The sequence below is a fragment of the Panthera leo genome, chromosome F3 (genome assembly GCF_018350215.1).
Source record: "Panthera leo isolate Ple1 chromosome F3, P.leo_Ple1_pat1.1, whole genome shotgun sequence".
NCBI classification, from domain to species: domain Eukaryota; kingdom Metazoa; phylum Chordata; class Mammalia; order Carnivora; family Felidae; genus Panthera; species Panthera leo.
The window spans coordinates 11,204,546-11,231,357 of record NC_056696.1 but is presented as its reverse complement, the minus strand read 5'-3'; the positions used below and the strand labels follow the sequence as shown (position 1 = coordinate 11,231,357).

The following is a 26,812-nucleotide window of genomic DNA, read 5'->3' as shown; positions in this document are numbered from 1 at the left end:
TCACATATATATTCAACCAATATATTGAGTACTCATTCCATTCCAGGTGGTGTTCTAGGAGCTAGGAGTACAGTGGTGAAATAAAACAGAAAAAGAACTCTGCACTCTAATGAGCTTATTGAAAGACAATCAACAACACGTCACCTGATGAAAGTGTCAAATGGAAAAATAGAGAAAGAGGATAGGACTAGAGGTGGGGGGTAGGGTTTTGAACCTTAAATAGGTGGGCAAACAGTGTTTTGTTAGATACTACCTACTTTCAAACACATCTCAATTTCAGAAATGTTAAAATATTTTAAAGTTCATTTTACGATGAAATGTACCAGCAAAAAAATAAAATAAAATCAGCCTAAATGTCCATCAATAGCAGAATTATAATACTGCAAAAATAGAAATCCCTTTGAAAATGAGAAATGTTTCCCTTTAAAAAATGAATCATCTTTATCAAAGAAAGACCAAAAAGCTTCATGTTTATTCAGAAGCTGTAATGAAAAGAAGCTGAATATATGACAAAGAACGATAATTAGCTAAGTAAATCAGGCTGATGAGATCTCAAATAAAATTAAATTTGACTATGCTCTCTGTACACTGTCACCAGGGACAGATTTCTCTACACTTTCTTGCCATTCGATGTAAATATCAAGATCTTCTTGAGAATGAACTATTTTCTTTCTTTGTGCTTGCTTATGACTGGTAAGATGGCTAGGTAAAGGATGAACATGTGGGTTAAAGAATTTTTCTTTTTTTCTTTTTTTATGTGGGGGGAATGTTCTATGGTTCTAAACATTGGAATAAGACAACCTACAGAAATTCAGTATTTTCATGAATTGGTTGTACTTTATATAATTAACTTTTCAATCTGATTTTCAGTTTTAAAAAGATGCTAACTGTACTAAATAGATAACATTAAAAAAAAATTTCCGCCCTTCAGCCAACAGCAGGCTTGGCAATCCTACTGAGTTATAATTAAGAGTTAAGATCATATTATCAACATGACAACAATTAAAATTCATTAAAATACAAGGAGGAGGGGGAGGAGGAGGAGAAGAGAGGAGAAGGAAAAAAAACCACAAATTTTTCTTGAAAATTTTTAAAATCTAGGTTTGAAAACACAGCTCTAGCCATCTCTGCCTAGAGAAAATGGTGGTGGGACATGAGAGAACAGAAGACAAGGTGAGTTCTCCGAGCAAGAACTCTTACGTACGAAACCTGCACATAAAAACATGCACTGAGACTTGACAGTTAAATAGCTCCCAAATGATTTCTGTATGTAACTTTGGAGATCAAAATGACTGTATTGTCCATATACCTCATTAAATGTGCTTCCAGAAACAACTAACATAAACCTCCTCTACCCTTTACTAATTAAATGTACTACCAAAAAATAGGAGCTGACAGATGCCCTAAAATAAGAATCGTAAGGTGAAAAAGCGGAGCCCCCCCAAATTAAAATAAACTCATACCTGTCGTCAAGAACTATGAAGTCTAGACTACCTGCAAGCTAACAACTACCTGCCACCATCTCATGAATGCTGGCAGAAGACACAAAACTCCTAAGTCAGAAGCAAAGGATTTTTCTCCTTAATCAATGCAAGCTTCAAGTTCACATAGGCTCCTTGTCCCTCAATTCCCACAGGGCAATGCGGAGCAGCCTAGGTAAGTACTGGATATGCTGGGGGTTTGAATCAGAGCTGGAGAACCCTGAACTGAGGAAACCCAAATCTTACAAAAGATCAAGCAAACTTGTCTGACCTTTTTCCCAAAGAGTGACAGTATCTGTATTATACTGGACAATAAATAAATCTGCCCTCTGCTCCAGAGAGAGATATTATAACTTCCAAAGCTGTTCCTTGTATATACATTATTGAAAAGATAGTCCAGAACAAAGCAGCCAGTGCCTCTGCTCACAAATGTGCAGAAATGCAAGACGCATGGAGAATTGCCTCCCAACAATTACACACTTGTTACGGATGAATTTACCTACTGCTGTGGCTTCCTACTCATGTCTTTCTTGCAACCCATGCTGCCTCTCATAATTCCATCACTGCTTTGACATTCTATTCTTTATTAACAGACCATAAGCTCAATAAAAAGAGCAACACTCTTGATCACCCGGGTACCCTAAGTGCCTAGAACAGTGCGGAGGACAAAATAGGCATTTAATATACATCTGCTCAATCAGTGAATAAGCAAATAGGATCATGATACTCGCTGTTCTAGAATATGTCTTCTGTTGGGTGAACATCTTTCAATGACAATAAATATACAGCTACTGCTCTTTTTATAAGAGCTACTGCTCATTTTGAATGGTTATATAACGTATTAAACAGCTTTGCAACTTACTTATTCACATACCTATCTCCCTTGGTAGACCGTGAGATGCTTGAGATAAGTGTTAGACCAGGTTTAAATACCTACTTGGAACATACTATGAATAAGCTGGGCAAAACCTAACTTCTCAGAGCCTTAGTTTACGTTACATTTGTAGAAGTTTTACATTTGATGGGTACACATTTATTGTCAGGAGCAAATTAATTAGCATTCTCAAAACTTGTGGACCTGCTGATATGCTCTACACTTAAAATGAGTTCTCTCCCTATACACAGGTGGGATTGGTCCAAGTTGATACTGCCTGGAAAGAGAGAAAATCATTTTTTAAAAATGACCTCATTTAGGAGTTGAGGTAGGTTCAGCTGATTAAAGAAAAACAGTAAGGCTGGTGATACTGAACAGCAGAGATGGAAAAGCATTTTAACAAAATTTTTCACTTTACTTCATTCTATTGTCCCTTTGAACTACTTTGCCTTTAAAGCCAAACTTTCTGGTCATCTCCACATGCCGCCTTCCCTAGCTCACTGTCAGCTCTTCTTTCCCCCGCACTGTCCCTTGCCCCCTCCTCTCCATTGGTTTTGTTCTTAGAAATCATAGGTCATCAGTAAATCCAGTGGGCCCTTTTAAGACACATTTTTCATGACCTCATAGTATTATCTGTCACAGCTGACGCCATCTTCTTGAAATAATCTTCTTCTTTGGTTCCCATGGCATCTTACCAGATAACCAGGAGAACTGAAAATCAAAGGGTGACAAAACTCCTTTGAGGTGAGACAGAACACAGAAGGGTTTCATCTTGGACAGAGCACAGGACAAAGAGGCAGCTGCCATCAAAGTGCAGAAGGAGAACACTGTGAGATGCAAACAAACGCTTTAAGGCCAACTGTGGGCTAACAAGATGGTTGAATCTCTGAGATCCTAGACACAGACAAAGTCTTCATTCGGTCACCGGCTCTTTTCTGTTAGCTTCCACCAAGAACTTGCGAGAAACACTGGAAACAGGGCAGGAGACCAGAAAGAGTCCCTCTCTGGCAGGACACAGGCATGAAACCCCACTCACGTTTCAGGCCATTCTCTCAGGGGAAACAAAAGCCGTAAGCCACTGCAGAAACCCAAGCTAAAAATGGCCTCAGTAAATGTCTACTACCGGTGAGAGAGGCAGGAAACCCTCACCATCATTTCAGGCAAAGGGCAACTGCCCTGAGAAAAGGATAAAAGTAGACACTGCCTATCCTTCAGGGAAGGGCAGGAAACCCCCTCCCATCTGATAAATAATCAATAGGAAGTGTGGTGGCACTGAAATGTGTCAAGTCACACTGAACTACCTTCCCAGAATCCCTTCCCTGTAGATCTCGCCTTAGGATGAATCACCAGCCATTTTTGCACAAGACTGATGAATGAAGTACAATTACAGCCATAGTGACTTTGCACTCAGAAGGTTGGAGCAAAGCTCATGCTGCTTATACGTGTTGTTGTGTATCTGCTAGCTCACCTTCTTGGAATGAGCAGCAACTAGGCCTAGGAGTGTATGTAATAATAAGTTTGTGTAAGTTTCTGTAATAATATTCTAAATACTTGGCTGTCATTTCAACAATCTCCACAGCACCTTCACCGGCAGATTCCATCTCAAGAAACACTTTCTTTGCTCACCCATAAGAAGCAACTCCTCATCCACTCGAAACCTGTGATTGCAACAATTCATCCTATCTTCAGGCTCCACTTATTCTAGTTCTCTTGCTATTTCCACCACATCTGCAATTACTTCCTCCACTGAAGTGTTTAACCCCTCCAAGTCATCCATAAGGATTAGAATCAACTTGTGCCAAACTCCTGTTCATGCTGATATTTTGATCCCTTCCCATAAATCAAAAATTCTTAATTTTTTCAAAAATTCTTAATGGCATCTAAAATAGGGAATCCATTCCAGAAGATTTTCAATTTACTTTGCCCAGATCCAACAGAGGAATCACAATCTATAGCAGCTATGGCCTTACAAAATGCAATTCTTAAATAGTAAGACATGAAAGTCAAAATGACTCCTGGATCTAAGGGCTTAAAATGGATGTTGTGTTAGCAGGCATGAAACACTCATCAGAACTCTTGAATGACCAGGTACATTGTCAATGAGCATAAATATTTTTTGAAAGGTATCTTTTTTTTTCTGAGCAATAGGTCTCAACAATGGGCTTAAAACATTCAGTAACCATATTGTAAACAGAATGCTATCATTCAGGCTGAAGCACAGATAAAGTAGATAAAGCACAGATAGAGTAGACTTAACACAATCTTTAGGGGCCTAAGATTTTCAAAATGGTAAATGAGCACTGGCTTCAACTTAAAGTCACCAGCTGTAATAGCCCCTAACAAGATAGTCACCCTGTCCTTTGAAGCCTTACAGCCAGGTACTGACTTCTCCTCTTTAAATATGAAAGTCCTGGATGGCATCTTCTTAAAGAAAACTATTCAATAGAAGGCTGTTTTGTCTACACTGAGAGTCTGTTATTTACTATAGCCACCATCGTGCTAGAACTTCTGGATAACATGCTGCAGTTTCTACATCAGCACTTGCCACATCACTTTGCACTTATATGCTATGGAGATGGCCTCTTTCCCTTAAACCTCATGAACAAAAACTCTGCTAGCTTCAAACTTTTCTTTTTCAGGTTTCTTACCTCCCTCAGCCTTTATGCAGTTGAAGAATGTTAGGGTCTTGCTCTGAATTAGGATTTGGCTTAAGGGAAAGTTGCGACTGTTTCATCTTCTGTGCAGATCACTAAAACTTTCCCCATATCAACAATAAGGCTGTTTCACTTTCTTATCCATCACGTGTTCACTGGAATATCACTTTTAATTTCCTCCAAGAAATTTTCTTTTGCATTCACAACTTAGCTACTGTTTGGCACAAAAAGGCCACTTTTCAGTCTATCTCAGTTTTCATTTTTTTTTAATTTTTTTTTTTAACTTTTATTTATTTTTGAGACAGAGAGAGACAGAGCATGAACGGGGGAGGGTCAGAGAGAGGGAGACACAGAGTCCGAAACAGGCTCCAGGCTCCGAGCTGTCAGCACAGAGCCCGACGTGGGGCTCGAACTCACGGACCGTGAGATCATGACCTGAGCCAAAGTCGGCCGCTTAACCGACTGAGCCACCCAGGCACCCCCTATCTCAGTTTTCAACATGTCTTCCTTACTAAGCATAATCATTCCTAGCTTTTAATTAATTTTTTTTAAATTTTTTTTAACGTTTATTTATTTTTGAGACAGAGAGACAGAGCATGAACGGGGGAGGGGCAGGGGGAGGGGCAGAGAGAGAGAGGGAGACACAGAATCGGATGCAGGCTCCAGGCTCCAAGCCATCAGCCCAGAGCCCCATGCGGGGCTCGAAATCACGGACCGTGAGATCATGACCTGAGTCGAAGTCGGACGCTTAACCGACTGAGCCACCCAGGCGCCCCTCTAGCTTTTCATTTAAAGTGAGATATGCAGGCACTCCTGGGTGGCTTAGTTGGTTAAGTGCCAACTTCGACTCAGGTCATGATCTCACAGTTCCTGGGTTCCAGCCTCACATCGGGCTCTGTGCTGACAGCTCAGAGCCTGGAGCCTGCTTTGGATTCTGTGTCTCTCTCTCTCTCTGCCCCTCCCCCACTCACACTCTGTGTGTCTCTCTCTCTCAAAAATAAACATTAAAAAAAAAAGTAGATACACGACTCTTTCTTTCACTTGAAAGGAACATGGTAGAGTTATTAATTGGCCTGATTTCAATACTGTTGTTCTCAGGGAGTAGGGAGACCCAAAAAGAGGGAGACACAGGGAACAGTTGGTCACTGGAACAGTCAGAACACACACAACACTTATCGATTAAGTCCACTGTCTTATATGGGCACGGTTTGTGGGGCCCCAAAACAATGACAATATTAACATCAAAGATTACTGATCACAGATCAATGTAACAATGATAATAATGAAAAAGTTGGAAATATTGTAAGAATTACAAATTCTTACAGATTCTGTGCCACAAAATGTGACACAGAGACACAAAGTGAGCAAATGCTATTGGAAAACAGGTGCTCCATGCAGAGTTGCCACAAACTTTCAATCTGTAAAAAACACAGTATCCACAAAGTGCAGTAAAATGAAACACAATAAAACAAGATATGCCTGTACTGGAAGTTTTAGCCAATGTGATATTGCAAGAAAAAAGAAAAAAAAGACATACATATTGGAAAGGAAGAAATAAAACAGATCCAATTGGAAGATGACATGATTTTGCATGTAAAAAGTCCCCAAGATTATACCCCCCAAAAATCCCTAGAACTATAAGTGAGTTCAGCAAGGTCACAGGATACAAGATCAGCAGATACACAAAGTTGCATTTTTATATATTAACAATGAACGTGTGAAAGTTGAACTTAAAACACAAAACCATTTGTAATTGCTCCAAAGAAAATTAAATATTTAGACATAAATATAAAAAAGAAATATAATGTATCCTGATCATTACAAAACGCTGATGAAAGACACCAACAACTTAAACAGAGTATACCACGTTTATGGATCAAAAGAATCAACACAGTGAAAGACGTCAGTTCTTCCCTAATTGGTATATAAATCTAATGCAATTCCTATCAAAATCTCAGTAATTTGGGGGTATGGACAAGCTTGTCCTACGATTCATATGGAAAGGCACAAGATATAGAATAGCCAAAACAATTTTGAAAAAGACAAACTAAGGGGGGAAAAGGTCACTCAATTTGATGTTAAAACTTACTATATAGCTACAATAAGCAAGACAGTGTGGTATTATTTACAGAAGAACACACACACAGATCAGTGATAGAGAACAAAGAACACAGAATCAGGTCCACATAAAATGCCCAACTGATTTCTAAAATAAAGGCGCAAAAGTAACTGAATGGGGAAATACAGCCTTTTCAACAAATGGTGCTAGATCAAGACAACATCCATAGACACAAAAATGAACTTCACGCTAAACCACACACATCATACAAAACTTAACACAAAATGGACCCCAGACAAATACAATTTTAGGAAAAAAACCTAGGAGACAATCTTTAGGACCTAGGGATAGGTTAAGAATTCTCAGACAGGATACCAAAAGCATAATCCATACAAGGAAAAATTGATAAATTGGACCTCACTGAAGTTAAAAACCTTTATTCTGCAGAAGACCCTACAAAAAGAATGAAAAAACAAGCTATAGACTGGGAGAAAATATATGCAAACTGCACACCTGACAAAAGACTAGTACCGAAATTATATAAATAAGTCCCAAAACTCAACAGTAAAAAACAATTAATAAACCAAACAAAAAATGAGCAAAAAAACATAAAGGGACATTTCACTGAAAATATGAAGATGGCAAATGAAGTACGTAAAAAGATGCTCAAAATTAGCCATTAGAGAAATGTAAATTAAAACCATGAGTTATCACTATATAATTAGAAATAAAAATAGTGATAACACTCCTGCTGGTGATGATGCAGAGCTGATGGGAATGTAAAATAGTATAGTAATACCTGAAAGAGTATAGCAGTTGCTTACAAAATTAAACAATGTGCTTACCATACAATCCAGTAATTGCAATTCTTAGACCTTTATCCCCAAAAGATGAAAACTTACATTTATATGAAACTGCATGTTCATAACAGTTTTATACTTAACAGTCAAAAATGGAAACAATCCAAATATCTTCAACAGGTGAATGGTTAAATAACCATATAACCATATCATGAAATACTAATAAACAGTAAAAACAAATAAACTATTAATACAACAATTTAGATGAATGTTAAGGGAAATACACTGAGTGAAAAAAGCCAGTCTCGAAAGATTACATGCTGTTTTTTATGTTAACATACATGTTATTTATATAATATAAATAACAATTTAATATAAATAACAATTTTTGAATTGACAAAATTATAGAGATGAAAAGCAGATTACTAGTTGCCAGAGGTTAGCAGTAGGGAGAAAGGGATACAGCAGTGACTATAAAAGGATATCACAAAGGATCGTTGTCATGGAATTATTCCCTATCTTAATTGTGGTGGTGACCATGTTAATCTATTAAAATTAATGTTCAAAATGCACAGAATACATACACACACACAAATAAGTACACATATAATTGGGGAAATCTGAATAAGGTTCATGGCTTTATCTATCTATGTCAATTTCCTAGTTGTGATATTATCATATAGTTGTATATAAGATGTTACCATTCATTGGCAGTATTGGTTGAAGGGTATATGAGATCTCCCCAAATTATTTCTAACAATTGTATATGAACCTACAACTACCTCAAAATAAAAAGTTAAGGAAAGTACCAAGTTAAAAAAAAAAAAAGAAAAAAACACCTTCCCACAGAGAGAACTCCAAGCCCTGAGGTCTTCAACAATGAAATCTATCAAATGTTCAAGAAAAAGGTAATTTCAATTCTATATAACCTCTTTAGAAAAAGAGAATACATTCAACTCATTTATGAGCCAACATTATCCTGATACCAAAACAAGCAAAAATATAACTATAAGCTATAATTATAAGCTTGTAACTTATAAGAAAACTATAAGCTAAATTTTATGAGCATAGACACAAAATTCCTACCAAAACTCAAGCCAGCAACATATAAAGGATAATTTATAATAACCAAGTAGGATTAGCCCAGGAATTGAATATTAGTTCAACATTAAAAAAATCATTTAATATGCTAATATACCAAATTAACAGAATCAATGAAAGAGAAATCATATAATCAACTTAAGAGATATAGGAAAAAAACCTTGACAAAATTCAACAGCTAGTCATGACAAACATTCTCAGCAACCTAAGAAGAGAAGGACATTTCTTCAAAGAGTGTCTACAAAAAACATATGGTCAGTAAGATATTAATAGTGAAAATCTGAAATGTTTTCCAAGATGAGGAATGAGGCAAGGATGTCTACTCTCAGTACTTCCATTCAGATTCTATTGCAATCCTGGCCAGTGCAATTAAGTAAGAAAAAGGAAAAAAAGAAGAAAAAAGGAATACAGGTGAAAAAGGAAGAAATAAAACTGTTTTAATATGCAGAGACATAATCCTCTATGTAAAAATCCTACAGATTTGGAAAAAAAAAATTATAGGAAGTAATTGGGGCACTTGGCTGGCTCAGTTGCTAGAGCACATGAATCCTGATTTGGGTTGGGGTTGTAAATTCAAGCCCCAAGTTAAGGGTGGAGTTTAATTTAATAAAAAAGAAGAAGAAGAAGAAGAAGAGGGGGAGGAATGAGTAGGTCTAGTAAAGTCGGCAGGATGCAAGGCCAATAAAAAAAAATCAACTGCATTTCAATATGTCCATGATGAATGACTGGATACTGAAATTAAAAATTAATACCATTTAAAATAGTATTTAAAACATTATGTTACAGGGATAAATATAACAAAAATATGTGTAAAATTGTGCACTGAAAAATAGAAAACATTAAAGAAATGAAAGAAAACCTAAATAATTGGAGACAAAAAGGACTATCATGGATTGAACATTCAATATTGTAAAGACTACAGTTCTCTCTGAAATAACATATAGATTCAATATGATACCAGGCAAAACCCCAATAGTTTTTGTAGAAACTGACAAACTGATTCTAAAATTTATATGGGAATGAGAAGCACCTGATTAAGCACCTGAAGCTTAATCTGTAGAGCATGGGACTCTTGATCTCAGGGTCATGAGTTCAAGCTCCACAATAGGGGGTAGAGTTTACTTAAAAAAAAAAAAAAAAAAAATTATATGAGCATGAAGAGAACCCAAAATAGCCAAAATAATTTTGTATGAAAAGAACTAAGTTCAAAATATTGCCCTGGCTGATTTCAATATTCACTATAAAGACACGATGTACTGCTATAAAGAAAGACAGCTAGATCGATGGAACATCACAGAGAAATGAATTTACATATATGGACAACTAATTCTCAACAAATGGGAAAGACTGTCTTTTCACAGATGATGCCAGAACAACTGCACATTCATACAAAGAAATGAAAGTGGACCCTTACCTCACAGCGCAGATAAAAACGAACTCAAAATTGTTCACAGCCCTAAATATAAGAATTAAAAAGAGAAAACTTCTAGGAAAAAAAATGTATAAATCTTTGTGATGTTGGATTAGGTAAAGATTCTTAAATAGGACACAGAAGCATGAAGTATAAAAGACCCTGTTAGGAAAAAGAAAAGAGAAGACAAACCGGGAGAAAAATATTTGCAAAACACATATCTGATTAAGAACTTGTATCAAGACTATACAGAGAATTCTTACAATAGTAAGAAGGTAAATCTGAACATTTAACCAAAGTATACAGATGGCAAATAAGCCATGAAAAGATACTCAACATCATTAATCATTAGGAATAAATCAAATGCAAATTAAAATGATAACGATACCATTATACCTACATACCTAGAGAGGCTAAAATTAGGAAGACTCCCAATGCCAAGTGCTGTGGGAATGCAGCATGGTACAACTATTTTGGAAAGGAGTCTGGCAATTTCTTGTAAAGTTAAATACACTTACACAACTCAGCAATCCTATTGCAGGTTACTACCCAAGAAATAAGGATTTAAAAGGGTCCTACTCTAGTTATTTTTCCCAAGGAGTAAACAAGGTTTCATTATTTATATATTCTTTATTAGCCATGAGCAGTGTTTAAAAAAATTTTTTTAATCTGCTGCAAGTACTTGAAACCCACCCACCCTAACCTTGACATCAATGACACTCAATTACAATTATTAAAAATATAAACCATTTAGTAAAGTTTTGCAAACCTCAAGCCAAGATGTATCAGTAAATATTCTACCACATCAACACCACAATTTCTAGCATGATACAGAACAGAAAATAGTAAGGCTAACCACCACTTGGAGAATCTTTTATTTTAGTTGCATGTGTATACCACAAGTTGCCATGTAAATGTATTTTTACTGTGGATCATGGTCAAACATTTTAGAAACACTGACCTAGAACATGCCTACAATACAAACTCTGTGCTACCAGCAGCTCCTATCCCTTCTAAGCATTCTCATCCTATACCCAGGAAGAATGAAATCCACAGTAGAGCCATTCAAATCTGTCTGCAGCTGCTATGATTGATATGTCTTTGGTGGTCTTATCTTCAGGAATCATCAGCATATTCTATTACATGTATTTGTCATATTTGACAGTCATTTTTCACCACTAAAATCAGACATCTTTCAATTTGCATTGAGGTTTCAAAACTAAAGAGACAAAATACGAAGATTCCACTAACTTCTCCCCAGTAGCTAACAAGGAAGCAAAAGTCAGAATTTATTGACTCATATAACATATTGTAACTTGGCAACACATTATGAGGAACTGGGTAACGCAGATGTATTCAGAATATGCTAAAGAAGAATCTAAATGCAAAAATTATCCATTTCAATATATATGACTCCAATGATACTCCAAAAACACAGATTTCCGAATCCCCTTACAAATAGAAATTTCAAACTCCACTATAAAGTTGTCATAGGAAGGTACCAGGGTGGCTCAGTTGGCTGAGTGTCTGACTTTGGCTCAGGTCATGATCTTGAAGTTCCTGAGTTCGAGCCCCACATCAGGCCTGCTGCTGTCAGCATGGAGCCTGCTTCCGATCCTCTGTCCCCCTCTCTCTCTGCCCCTCCCCTGCTTGTGCTCTCTTTTTCTCTCTCAAAAATAAACCTTTAAAAATAAACAAAGTTGTCATTCGCTGCCTGCTATAGTCTGAATGGTTGGGTCTCTTCAAAATTCCTACGTTGAAATCCTAACCCCTAAAGTGATTAGCATTAGGAGGTGGGATCTTGGAGAGGTGATCAGATTAGGATTAGTGCTCTTCTAAAAGAGACCCTGCTTCTGCCCAGTGTGGTTACAATGAAAAGAATGCCATATGAATCAGGAAGCAGGCCCTCCTTAGCAGACTGAGATCATGATGTAGGCATCCTACTCTCAGCCTTCCAGCCTCCGACACTGTGAGACATAAATTTCTGTTGTTTATAAAGCTACTTAGTTTATGCTATTTTGTCAGAGCAGCCTAAACTGACCAAGACACTGCCTAATCATAGCTTAAGCATTTTATATGAAACATACTATACATTATGGCACACAACTCCCTTGAAAAGTTCTTTTACTCTTTTGTCAATTAAAGTAGAAAGGTGAGAAAGTAAAAATTCAAATGTGGACAAGTCCATTTAAAATGAGAGAAATATGAATAGAAAGAGGAAATGTACAGAAATGATAGCTTCTTTTATAAGCAATGTTTACCTTTATAACACTGTGTGTGTATATATATAAAACTTGTGACCAATAAGTTATCACAATAATCACTGAATCCCCAAAGCACTACCGTATCTTGAGAAACAAACATTTAAATCTACAGGTGTTTCTGACTCTGGACTTTGTAAATCACTCTTTAAAAAAAATAAATCCTACACTGACATTTAGATCAGGCCCATAAAGATGACAATAGCTGGCCTAGCCTCTGAATCCCGATGAAATCTTGTGAATTTCAGGGTTAAGTGAACATATATATTTTTCACCTAAATAACATATAACAAATTATTTATCTTCATTCCCACAATATAAAAAGATGTTTTATGAACTGCAGCTTTCTTTGGTAGGAGGAAAATAAGTAATTAATCAAATTTAAACTCACCTACAAAGCCTGGAAAAACACAGACTATGGTGAAATAATTTGAAATGTAAACATTACAAGAAAAATCTGTCAATTCTATCTGTGAATTATTTATTTAGCAGTAATTCATTATGAAGAATACAAATAATGGAAATAAATTGGAAAAATAACCTACAATACTATAAACAATCAAAATGTTTGAAGTCTCAAAAAGAAAAAAGTTGAGAGAGAGAGAGAAAGAGAGAAACGAGAGAGGGAGGGCGGAGAGGAGAGAGAGAACCCAAGCAGGCTCCGAGCTGTCAGCACACAGCTCACAAACCGTAAGATAATGACCTATGCCAAAACCAAGAGTTGGACACCTAACCTCAACCCAGGTACCCCCACCTTCTACATTCTTTAACTTAGGCTTTATAAAGACTTTGTAGGAGTACTTCAAAATATTATTTTTAAGAAACTCATTAATTCAGTCACTACTAATGAGGATTTTACTATTTCCTGAATGCTATGCCAAGATTTAGCACTGGGGTGTAGAAGAATTACATAAACGGTGTAAAGAAGGTCTACTGAGGCCAAGAAATTACAAGTCATTTTCAAATACTTAGAAAACCACATTTAAAGGATGCTGTTCAAGAATATGCTATTTATAAAGCATATGTTATTATCACATTTAAAATATTATTTAAGATAAGGAACTGCCTATATATATATATATATATATATATATACACACATACATACTGATATCTGAAAATCTATGATTTGGAATTTCTACTTAAGTCCGTGGATTCTTGCTTTTCAATTCCCCTCTACCCAATGCAAACTCTGTTCCCATTAGGGAGTTACAGGAGGAAGGGGAAAAAGGAAATGTATAGATTCATATTTTAACTGACTGTCATAGATACAGCTGAACTAACTGAACCAAAAGAAAACATGAATACATAAACCTATATAGATCAGTACTTAAACAGTCCAACTAATACAGGACCAAACAAATTTATTCACGCAGAACGCAGTGTTAAAGTTTGTTTTATCAAGCTAAAATTAAGTTCTTTTTCAACAAATAAATATTAAAATACTGCACATCTTTTTAGGTTAATGATTAAAAAACACACTCTCTACTATGTTTAATTTTAAAACAATCACCACTCTAGGTACCTATCCTACAACACATGCACAACAAGCAAGTACAAGGATATTCACTGCGGCGCTTTTGTAACAGCCAAGGTTCATTTCCAGAGGAAAGGTCTGAGTGGATTACAGTACCATCATACAGTTAAATACTATGCAATAGTTTAAAAGACTGAATAGGTCTATTTTTACTGCCTGGAAAGATCTCCAAGAGGGAGTGTAGAAAAAGCAAATTGCAAAACAATGTTTACAAGATGACACCATATATGCAGGATTCAAACACACACACACACACACACACACACACACACACACACCACACACAAAACCATAGCATTTCCATATGTACATGTGCGCTTGTAAAAATGCAAAGAAAAAAGTCTGCAGGAATATTCAAGAAACAGATAACTGTCACCTCTAAGAGTGTGAGTGTGTGTGTGTGTGTGTGTGTGTGTGTGTGTACCTGGAATGGGAGGGAATCACAGGAATTTCTGCTTCATTTTTATTAAGTCTGTACAAGAATGTACTCAGATGTCACTTGAAACACTAAATAACAAGAATAGGAAAAAAAAAAAAAAAAGCTTGCTCAGTGCTCTCAAATAATTTACAAACCAGAACCGTTAGGTGTAAGATTTCATTTTCCAAAAGATAATGATTTGAAGGCAACACCAAATGCCATCACCGAATACTTGCCTGGCAAAAAGTGACAAAACCGGAAAGAAAAAAAGTTTTAGATGATGTCTTATCTTCAAATAAAAAAAAGAACAACACGTGCTGCAAGACTGCAGAAGAAAAAAGCCCCTTCCTAGAAATACGTCCACCTTACTGGACTTTTTCAGCTAGCTCGGCTTGACCCAGAATCCTCACAAAACCACTGTATCCAAAACGAAAAAAAGCGGCATGCTGTTCCCTCAAGTATTGAAGGTTGTTTTTAGAAAGCTTAACTAAGAAACAGTTAAATGCCAAGTGTGTTTTACAGGGGTGGGAATAGGAACGTGAAACCCTACACCTCCTTAAAGCGGTCAAAACGAACTCAACAGCACACAGTGGAACAGGGAAAGCGCGCGGGGGTGGGGAGAGCTCAGCTATCACTTTTAGGTTTTGGCTCCGAGCCGCAGAACAGTTTACGCGGAGTCCGTCTGGAGCGCGAAGTCCCCGAAGGTGGGCACCGCGTCGCCGCCGACACCCAAACCCTCCGAGGACTGGAAGGGAGGGGGCTGTCAACAAAAACTTAGTCCTTCGGCGGAGCGGGGAGAGCGCTGGGGAAGAGCACAAGCGCCAACTTTGGCTCGAAACGAAGCAGCTCCGGGAGGTTCGGCAAGTCTTCTCCCCAGTCCCACTCCACAAGCGACCCCCAACACCTTTCCGGGCCAGTGCCGTCTGCCCCCCCCCCATTAAGCCCCCCGAGGAAAACCCAACAAGGGCGGCGGCTGGCAGCATGCAAAGGGGGACTTGGCCGTGGGAGGACACCGGCAAGGGGTCCGTCGGCCAACGTCCACCCAGCACCCCAGAGTCTCCGGGGCGCCCCTGCCGAGGCGCTGTCCCACCTCCAACAGCCCCGGCGGCGCGGCCCCCTCCCCCACCTCTGGGCGGCGACCTCAGCGCCTCCGCCCCCGGGCCCCCGCTCACCCAGGTAGCGGCTCCGCAGCCGGGACGGGTCCTCCAGCCCGAGGGACCTTTTCCTCACGTCCCACAACAGGTGTGGGCAGGAGCCACCCCGAGACATGGCTCTGCCGGGGTAGGAGGGGAGACCACCGCGTGGGGGAGGGGAGGAGGGGGAGGGGACACGCGGATCAACACCCGAGCCGCACCAGCACCATCCGCGCGCCGGGCCTCGCGAGCGCAGCGAGTTAGATGGCGGCGGCGCCCTCGCCCCCGAAGCCCGGCCGCGCCCGGGCCGGAGCTCGCCTCATACTCTCCTCCTCAGACTACCCAGAACATCCAGAGATCAGCAACAGTCCCCTCCCTCGGCCCCCCTCCAACAGGAGGAGGCGGAGGCGGCCGCGACTCCTCCCTCTCCTCGTTCTCAACACCCTCCCTTCCAAGCCTTTCTCGCGAGATGACGACCACCCCCGGGACTGAGGCCCGTGTGCGCCACGGCTGCCCTCACCCTAGAAAAGTGGGTTCGGGACCCTGCAGCCAAATCCTCGACTCTTATGGAAAAGTGAGGAGTTGAGAGAGAAGAAGATGAGATGTGAAGGGTCTCAGTCCCGAGTCTCATTCCAAACGAAGCAAGAGCATTGTGCGGCGTCATCTTTAGTCGGGGCACTGAAGGCCCAAAAAGCCCATTTTAACTACGGGCCTTCTTAATCAGAGTAAAAGGGGACTAGAGCCGGTGCAGCTTCACTTTCCCTTCTCCAACATGGCCTCGAGGGCAGGAAGGAGAAATTAGAGGTTCGCGCTGGGCCCCGCCCGCACCGTGGGGCAGGCCAATCACAGTGGTCAGCTCGGTTTGCGCAAGCGCGCTGCCGCCAGGGCGCTGGGTTGGTTTGGTGAGGCAGTCCTTCTGGCACCTGTTGCCATGACTCCTCCTCCTTCCCGCGCCGGTGGGGGGAAGGAGGCGGACCCGGGGCGGGCCGTCGCAAAGCCTCCGCCTCCTCGGTCTTTTCTGGGCCCCAGCCACCCGGCGGTTCGCAGGGGGGCAGGCGGAGCTGCGGGAAGGGCACGCTAGGGGAGAGGAGGACGCGAGGAGCTGTGGCAGGAGAAAGTGACGAGTGCCCTTCGTTGTCATCCAGGGAGGAGCACGCGGCCACTGCCCCACTCGGCCGCCCACGACCACTCGTCCGCAGAGATGTCAGCCGCTGGCGTCCGGGGCCTTCGGGCCACCTACCACCGGGTCCTCGATAAAGTGGAGCTCATGCTGCCGGAGAAATTGAGGCCGATTTACAACCACCCAGCAGGTAATAGATCCAGAATAGCTCTCTCCGAGACCTTCCCTCCTTCTTCCTCGAAAATAGACCTTTAGAGGCCACGGACACCCTGCCGCTGGAGGCATCACCCACAGCCCCAATCTCTTCCCTTCGAGAGAATCGGTCTCACTTTTCCATCCTCCTTGCTTTTTGCTTTCTCTCCATCCACGTCTTTCCTAAGTCTGTGATTCTCGAGTCAGCGCCCTTCGCGACCTTTCTTGCACCCCATCCCTTAGGCGCGTCCCAAACCCGGACCGGGCCTCTGGATTTTATCCTTCTCCATTTCCGCAGCCACGAATCGGTGTGGGCCCCCCACGAAATTCTCATTCACTCCTCTTTCCCTCCAAGAGTAGCGGTAGATTGACCCACGCGGAGCAGAGCCGGCTTGTCGCCCTGAAGGGTTTGGAGTAAAGGTCACACTTCCTTCAGCTCCCGCCGGCAGAGGCCTGCAGATGCGTTACCCGGGTTTCAGAGTCGGTGTCCTACCACGTCGCATAGGTCCAGTTTGTTTAAGTCTGTCCTTACACGTGAAATTACTGAGCAAGCTCTCCCTAGACTTTTTCCTGTGCACATTCCCGGATTTAAGTCTGCTGTGCCTCTTCCTGTAGGTGTGACCTTGGGCGAAATCCTAGATATTTTAATTTCTGTAAAATCTGCTCAGTGTAAGAATTAACGATAACATACGTGTTTCATTCTTCATAAATGGCCTCGCACATGTTGGCTCTCACTTGTCCTGTTGGAAAAAAAGTGTTCCTGCGGTTGAAAGCAAAGAGTTCTTTAAGAAACTGAAAGATGCTAATCCTTCCAACTCTTGAAGATCTAGAATTTTGTTACCTCTTCTATAAAGTGGGCAGTAATAATACTTGACTGGGAACTAAAACTGGAGATGCTGAGGTCTCTTTCAAGCCTAAGATTTAGCAAATGAGAAAATGTGTCATAAATTGAGTGCCACCCAAAAGTGATCCTTTTTCCCTTTATTGTTAAATCTCTCTCTGCAGTTGGTATCATTAGGAAAGTTGTCTTTTCCCCTCGTATTTGAACTAGGAAGCCTGTCTCTGGAGTCTGAGATGATTACTGGCTCTGATTTCCAGTTGGATAATGGAATGAATAGTATAATAATGTTAGTGTACTTTAGTATACTGAAGTATGAAGTAAATATTATGCGTTAGTATATGATTTACTGCAGTAATGATACCCGTTATAACACTGATCTTTAAGGAGAGCTAAAGGAGAATTCTTTGAGAAGTTTATTTAGCTTATTTGCCTTTTAGTTTTTTTAATACTCAATTTTTTTGGAATTGTGCTGTTTTGTGACAAAGGTTTTCGGGTGGGAGGGTTGAGCAATGCTCCTGTAGTAATCCAGGCTTTAAAGTCAACTGAATTCTATGGCGTCAACTCGGACTCTCTTAAGCTTTGTATTTGGGCTGTAGGATAAGGGCAGGGTAGAGGAGGAGCAATGTAATACAGTGGAAGGTAGTTTTATAGTGATCTTTTCCAGGGCCTTGGCTTTAGCACACTTATAATTACCGCTTAAAATACTTTAGTCATGTTTCAGAATCAGGAGACATTACCTTTTCATTTGTAGACTGTGCATCTCATGTTGATATTCTTGGATCAGTTCAGTTACTGTCACCTCTTTTTCAGTGTGAGGGAAGGAGAATAGGCTCTGAAGCCAGACACAGGTAGGTTTAAAGCTTGGCCCTGTGACCTTGATCTTAAAGCCCCGAAGCCTTATTTTTCTGATCTATAAAATGGAGATGATAATTCTCATTTAAGGATTGTTGTGCAAATTAAATGATAAAATGGCTATAAAACGTTTAGCAAAGTATTTACACTTAGACTCTCAACAAGTGTTAGTTCTCTCCCATCTAAGCTTTTAACCAATACGCGCAATAAGAATATGTACCTCTGTTGGGCGCTTGGGTGGCTCAGTCCGCTAAGCGTCCAACTTCGGCTCAGGTCATGATCTCCAAGTCCATGAGTTCCATCCAGCCCTGCGTTGGGCTCTGTGTTGGCAGCTCAGAGCCTGGAGCCTGCTTCGGATTCTGTCTGCCCCTGCCCCCCCCCCCCAAAAATAAACATTATATTAAAAAAAAAAAGAATACCTATCACTGCAAAATCATTGGTGATTTGGGGCGCCTGGGTGGCTCAGTCGGTTGAGCGTCCGACTTCAGCTCAGGTCACGATCTCGCGGTCCGTGAGTTCGAGCCCCGCGTCGGGCTCTGTGCTGACCGCTCAGAGCCTGGAGCCTGTTTCGGATTCTGTGCCTCCCTCTCTCTCTGACCCTCCCCCGTTCATGCTCTGTCTCTCTCTGTCTCAAAAATAAATAAACGTTAAAAAAAAAAAATTAAAAAAAAAATCACTGGTGATTAAAAAGTTGTAGGCACACAAATGTAGAAATGGAGAAGCATGAAAAATAGAACTCTTGATTCGTTAGTACTGAGGAAAATCTGAGGCAACTTTGATTACTGCTCCAAGAATTATCAGAGTGAATATTCACGTTTTTTGTGTGTGCTGTTTTGCATAATAGCATGTTATTGAATCCTCATTTAAATGTTAGACTAAAGTCACACACTGGAGGTTTTTACAATGATATGCAAGGCTAGGATATTAACAGTTGGATAGCATACATTGTGGATTCTAACGTTTTGAAATTTAATTTTATCACTGGCAGAGAGTCCAGATAGTAACAAGAACATGTCTTTATATAGATTTATATTAGAGTGACAATATTGTCGTATGTATTATATATCATTATATCGCAATGATATATAGTATAGTTAGACCTGCGGCCTTCATCATTCTCTTATGTGTTCTTCCTGGCACAATGTGATCTACCTCCATAGAGTAAGAATAGAGTTCTAACCAAATGTGTGTTTTAGCAAGGTCAGTTCTCATAAGGTATGTCCCTCTTCGCCACCACCTCCTGACTATGAAAGTATGTGACCCTACACGAGCCAGCAGCATAGCCCTACTCCAGGTATTTGTCAGAGAAATAACCTTGAAATCATGCTGCCCCATGTTTACTTAAAAGTTTAGCTGAGGGGGGAAAAAAAACCATTGTTAGTGAAGGAGTGTCATTTGTATTTATGAGTTCCAAAATGAGATGAATTGTCCCAAGCTACGTACAAAATGAAACATTGGAATGTAGAAGAAAACAATACAACTTCTATTAAAGCTTTCTATTATTTCATCCTTTTAAAATTTCTATTCTCCACACGTCTTATATACAAATATGTCAGTATAGATGTATATAGTTATGCATAGAAGACAACTGAGCTCTGTGGAGTCAACATACGTACATATATGCATGTATGTAAGTTACATATATTCTCATAAATACATACAATCTATATGTAGGGGATGTGTGCTCAAAAAAATTTGTTTTTTAATGATAGGGACATATGTTTGAAAGTAGTTAGGAGACCACAGCCCTAAAGAACCCAAACATTATCCTAAAAGGTGGTCTAAAGGTACAAACTCCCAGTTATAAAATAAATACATTTTGGGGAGATAATCTACAACAGGTGACTATAGTTAACAATACTGTGTTATATATTTGAAAGCTGCTAAGAGAATAGATCTTAAAAATTCTTCCGACAAGAAAAAAATCGTAGCTAAGTGAGGCAATGGATGTCAACTAAGCTTATTGTGTAGTAATTTGCAGTATAAACGTTATGTTGTACATCTTAAACTAATACGACGCTGTGTGCCAATTATATCTCCGTAAAACTTGGGAAAAATAAAATAATAAATAATAAAAATAAAAACTATGCTTCAACAAAGTCAGCCCATAAAACAGGTATTTGAACCGTTATCATTTTGTGTATCTCCCCGTAGCTTTCTTTGCTTTTCTTGAGTTACATTTTGGCTTAAGTGGAAGAACTTTTGAAAAAGTAGTTGTGTGAAATCTGTTGCAATGTCTAGTGTGCTGCAGCTGCAAATATCTTGCTCTGCATTCCATGATATTCTCCGCGTGAAGTCTCACAGGGAAAGTGACTTTAACATCTTAGTAACAATAATATTTGTATTTTTCCCGGGTAAGAGACTTCCTTTTTCCTTTTTATCTTAGAGACCTAAATACGTTTTAAAATAAAAACATACTAAACAACGAACCCATGTTAGCAGTATTCATAAGGGACTATCTTTATCATAAAAATTAGAAATTAGGTATTAAAGGAAATGTTATTTTAATTTGTGTAAGTGCATTTCTTTATTTTGACAGAGCACACGAGTGGGGGAGGGGCAGAGAGAGAGATAGGAAGAGAGAGAATCCCAAGCAGGCTCCTCACTGTCACCCTAGGGCCCAGCATGGGGCTCGATCTCATCAACCTTAAGATCATGACCTGGGGCGCCTGGGTGGCTCAGTCGGTTAAGCGTCTGACTTCGGCTCAGGTCACGATCTCGCGGTCCGTGAGTTCGAGCCCCGCGTCGGGCTCTGGGCTGATGGCTCGGAACCTGGAGCCTGGAGCCTGCTTCCGATTCTGTGTCTCCCTCTCTCTCTGCCCCTCCCCCGTTCATGCTCTGTCTCTCTCTGTCTCAAAAATAAATAAACGTTAAAAAAAAAAATTAAAAAAAAAAAAAGATCATGACCTGAGCTGAAATCAAGAGTCAGATGCTTAACCAACTGAGCCACCCAGGCGCCCCTAAGAGAAGTGGTGTTATACTTGATAGTTTAATACAACTTAGTTCAGAGTATGTATTATTACATGTAAATAAAGCCAAATGTGAATCAAATAAATAGTGTAGATGCCCACAAAGTAATGAATCAACAATTTTTTTAGCATTTCTGTTAGAACAATTTATTTTCTTGCTACAGTTATCTGAAGAATATTAATGCCAGTCTAGGATAGATATTTAGATATCGAGATGATATTGTGTGTATTTGTATTATATATAGTATATAGTTATATTCTTAAATATATATCTAATATCTATTATGTTTATATACACATTAAATATGTGGATATATATATTATTTTTTACAGTAATAATCTCTGTTACCCTTAAAATTAAAGAATGAGAACCAAAATGGCAAGTTGGGATTTCAAATACAACTGTAAGATATTGACGAAGAGTAGGATATCTTTAAACCAGTAGCTACCAAGTAAGTTGAATGTTTCAATATTTATTGAGGGCCTGCTGTATATTAGGCACTGCTCTGGCACTTGGGGTATGTTAGTGAATAAAATAAAAAACCCTACCCACAGACATTTTATATTCTCAGGAGAAATCATGAAAGGAAAACAATCCTTGCTGTAGTCGTTCGTTTGACACTTTAACACAACTTTTGTCCACACACCTGATTTTAACAAAAGCAAGACTATTTACGCCTTACCTAGTTTGATTCAACAGAGAGATCAAAGGAGAAGCAAGCCCTGAGGAAAGCTAGAAATACTTTGATTCCTCCAAGTCATGTGAGAATATTAATTTTGGTTATAAGAGGGTATGAAAATGTTCAAGGCATGGTATGACATAGGAGAAAGAAGTGGACCAGTTCTGCTCCCTGCTCTATCTGGAAGTACCAGCGTATAAGACGAATCACGTGACATCTAAATGCCTTTTCTTTTTCACCTATTAAAATAAGGGAGCTTGGGGGCGCCTGGGTGGCTCAGTTAGTTAAGTATCTGACTCGATTTCAGCTCAGGTCATGATTTCGAAGTTCATGAGATCAAGCCCCGCGTCAGGCTCTGCACTGACAGCACGGAGCCTGCTTCAGATTCTCTCTCTCTACCCCCGTCTCCCTCTGCCTTTCCCCTGCTCATGCACGCACGTGCTCAGAATAAGTAAACGTAAAACGAATAAAATAAGGTGGCTTGGATTTTCTTTCTGGTCCTTTTTAGCTGTAATAATCTACAATTTGGTATTTTTACTGGAGCATTCCTTCGTTTCAGAGCTTTCAAGAAACTCAGATTTCATTGGGGAAAACTATGTAATTATTGTTAAGTTAGGATTTAGAGAGGTTTTTAATCCTTGCTGTGCTATGTACTTTACACAGCTAATTTTATGTCTCCGGGCTTCATTGACCTGATTTATAAGAGGAGTGCCTGAACTAGATGATTTCAACTATCTTTTTAAATCTAAAAGTCATTGATTTCTTTGCAACTGAACAAATAATGTAAGCTTAGAATATATTAACCCTAAAATACATGTTAACTATTTTAGCTAGTTTTTTTCACCTGTTATTTTACTTTGGCACTTGCACCAAAGCCTGTTTTCAATCAGTATTTTATTTTATTTTATTTTATTTTATTTTATTTTATTTTTATTTTACTTTATATAGAGAAAGTATTTTTATTTTTTCTTTTTTTTAATTTTAGTTGACATACAGTGCAACAATATTGATTTCAGGAATAGAATTCAATGATTTATCACTTGCATGCAACACCCAGAGCTCATCACAAGTACCCTTCTTAGTACCCATCACCCATCTAGCCCATCTCCCACCCATCTCCCTCCATCAACCCTCAGTTCATTCCCTTATGGTTAAGAGTCTCTTGTGGTTTGTTTCCCTCTGTTCTTTTTCCCTCCCTTCCCATATGTTCATCTGTTTTGTCTCTTAAATTCCACATGAGTGAAATCATATGGTATTTGTCTTTTTCTGATTGACTTATTTTGCTTAGCATAATACATTCTAGCTCCATTCACGTCATTGCAAATGGCAAGATTTCATTATTTTTGATGGCCAAGTTGTGTGTGTGTGTGTGTGTTTATGTGTATGTATATATGTATATATATATATATATACCACATTTTCTTTATCCATCAGTCGATGAACATTAGGGCTCTCTGCCTAGTTTGGTATTGTTGATAATGCTGCTATAAACATTGGGATGCATGTACCCCCTTCAGATCTGCATTTTTGTATCCTTTGGGCAAATCTTTAACAGTACAATTGCTGGATCATAGGGTAGTTCTATTTTTAGTTTCTTGAAGAATCTCCATACTGTTTTCCAGAGTGACTGCACAGTTTGCATTCCCACAAACGGTGTAAAAGCCTTCCCCTTTCTCCGCATCCTCTCCCAGCACCTGTTGTTTCTTGTGTTGTTAATTTTAGCCATTCTGACAGGTATGAGGGGGTATCTCATTGTGGTTTTGATTTATATTTCCCTGATGATGAGTGACGTTGAGGATCTTTTCATGTGTCTGTTAGCCATCTGGATGTCTTTGCAATCGCCATCGTAAAAATTATTATGTACCCTTTATATCCTGTGTGCTATTTGAGTGATGGCTGTTGCCAAGGCCTTAAGGAAGATACAAAGTTTATATGGATCTAAAATGGTGGCCCAGTCACCTTCTTAGTGTGAAATCAGAGCTAGCTTTCATACAAATAAAATGAGCAATTTTTGATAGTACATATCTGTGTCAAAGAGTAACCTTTACAAATTCTAAGGATTTGTAAGAGGTTGGTCACATGAGGGCAAATTTGCTTAATATAAGGAACTTAGAAGAATGTTGAGGAATGTTGCAAAGCAGCAAACCATAGAGAAATGGTGTGAAAGGGACAGGAAAAGGTAGTGAAAACATTGAATAAGAACCTTTATTTTTCACATTGGGACATGGAGAGCATCTCAATTCAATATTTGTATCTGTGTATCTTTGCATGTGTGTAAAGTTATTTATTCCAAGAAGGAAGGTTTTCCTAGGGAGAATTATACATAAAATAAATGACACACTTTCTGGGTAGAGTTTATATAATATTTCATTAACAGTAATTCCTCTCGGATAAGGAAATTAGGAAGTAAATTTATGTCATTATTTTATTAACAGGTTCTTCAAAATTTATCAAGATAACTAGATTTATTTGTTTGAAAATATATGTCTCTTTTTTTATTTTTTATTTTTATTTTTCTTAATTCATTTTTTTAAATTTACATTCAAGTTAGTGAGCATATAGTGCTTTAATGATTTCAGGAGTAGATTCCAGTGATTCATCCCCTATGTATAACACCCAGTACTCACCCCTACAAATGTCCTCCCTAATGCCCCTTACCCAGTTAGCCCATCCCCCCCCCACAACCCCTCCAAGCAACCCTGTTTGTTCTCTGTATTTAAGAGTCTCTTATGTTTTGTCCCCCTCCTTGTTGTTATATTATTTTTGCTTCCCTTCCCTTGTGTTCATCTGTTTTGTATCTTAAGTTCCTCATATGAGTGAAGTCATATATTTGACTTTCTCTAACTAATTTTGCTTAGCTTGGCATGATACCCTCTAGTTCCATTCATGTAGTTGCAAATAGCAAGATTTCATTCTTTTTGATTGCTGAGGAATACTCCATTGTGTAGATATACCACATCTTCTTTATCCATTCATCCATCGATGGACATTTGGGCTCTTTCCATATTTTGGCTATTGTCGATAGTGCTGCTATAAACATTGCGGTGCATGTGTCCCTTTGAAACAGCATACTTGTATCCTTTGGGTAAATACCTAGTAGTGCAATTCCTGGGCCATAGGGTAGTTCTGTTTTTAATTTTTTGAGGAACCTCCATACTGTTTTCCAGAGTGGCCACAGCAGTTTGCATTCCCACCAGCAGTGCAAAAGAGATCCTCTTTCTCTGCATCCTTGCCAACATCTATCTGTTGCTTGAGTTGTTAATTTTAGCCATTCTGACAGGTGTGAGGTGGTATCTCATTGTGGTTTTGATTTGTATTTCCCTGATGATGAGTGATGGTTGAACATTTTTTCATGTGTCTGTTAGCCATCTGATGTCTTCTTTGGAGAAGTGTCTATTCATGACTTTTGTCCATTTCTTCACTGGATTATTTGTCTTTTGGGTGTTGAGTTTGATAAGTTCTTTATAGATTTTGGATACTAACCCTTTATCTGATATGTCATTTGCAAATATCTTCCCCCATTCCGTCGGTTGCCTTTTAATTTTGCTGATTCTGAAAACGTGTGTCTCACATATTTGGTTATGCTATTCCCTTGCAGAATTTCCCAAATTCCTCTGTGAAAGTTTGAACCTTAAAAAAAATCGATTTCACTTTTAAAATGAGACAAGGCCAGGGGCATCTGACTCTTGGTTTCAGTTCAGGTCATGATCTCACAGCTTTGTAGGTTAGAGTGCCTCATCGGGCTCTGCGCTGACAATGCAAAGGCTGCTTGGGATTCTCTCTCTCGCTAGCTCTCTCTGCCCGCCCCACTCGTGCTCACTCACTCACACTCTCTCTGAAAATAAATAAATAGATAAACTTTAAAAAAATAAAATGAGACAGACTCATACTCTCAAAGAGAAAATGACCATTATTCTCTGTATTTCTTTGTTATACTTGCAAATAGTCAGTTTTAAATATAAAATGTATATGGGTTTTTTTTTAATGCTTAATATTTCCAAATTGTCAGCATTTGAGGCCTTTTTTAATTTCCAACCAGTAAACTTCTAAGAGGCTTAAGAATTATTTAAATTGTTACTTAATTGTATTACTTATTAGTTAGTTCTTTGTCGAAAAGAATGTACATTTATATTTGGTGGGGACACATTTCCCTCATCTTGGACTCCAAATTAAATTTCATAAGAGGTGATTTTTATTCAGGATATTTTCAGCAGTTCAAATTTTCTACCTATTCAAATTTTTCATTCATTGTAATGAATGTTAGCTAGATACTCTGTTTATATTTCTGATTGTCTTGATTTTAAGGTGTTATCTCCCTGCAGGTATCATAATTATATAATTGTCTCATTTTTTAAAAATATTTGTGTATCTACTTATTTATCTTGAGAGAGTGAGTGGGACGCCTGGGTGGCTCGGTCAGTTAAGCGGC

The 26,812-nt window shown here is 39.0% G+C and overlaps 2 protein-coding genes across 10 annotated transcripts in view; one reads left to right on the top strand and one right to left on the bottom strand.

The window, feature by feature from the left end:
* The window catches only part of DCAF6 (DDB1 and CUL4 associated factor 6), a 133,864-nt gene extending 117,689 nt beyond the window's left edge, over positions 1-16,175 (bottom strand). For 3 of the 5 annotated variants that reach the window (XM_042925384.1, XM_042925387.1, XM_042925388.1), the window contains exon 1: positions 15,769-16,174. In XM_042925384.1, coding sequence (XP_042781318.1) covers positions 15,769-15,865 — 97 coding nt within the window. In that variant the 5' untranslated portion in view covers positions 15,866-16,174. Of the gene's footprint in view, positions 1-15,768 lie in introns of all 5 variants that reach the window. The other 2 variants (XM_042925389.1, XM_042925385.1) reach the window with 2 other exon arrangements.
* Positions 15,206-26,812, top strand: part of MPC2 (mitochondrial pyruvate carrier 2) — a 33,178-nt gene continuing 21,571 nt past the window's right edge. Inside the window, exons 1-2 of one of the 5 annotated variants that reach the window (XM_042925394.1) lie at positions 15,206-15,300; positions 16,875-17,039. In XM_042925394.1, the coding sequence (XP_042781328.1) occupies positions 16,931-17,039 (109 nt within the window). In that variant the 5' untranslated portion in view covers positions 15,206-15,300; positions 16,875-16,930. The other 4 variants (XM_042925397.1, XM_042925395.1, XM_042925399.1 and 1 more) reach the window with 4 other exon arrangements.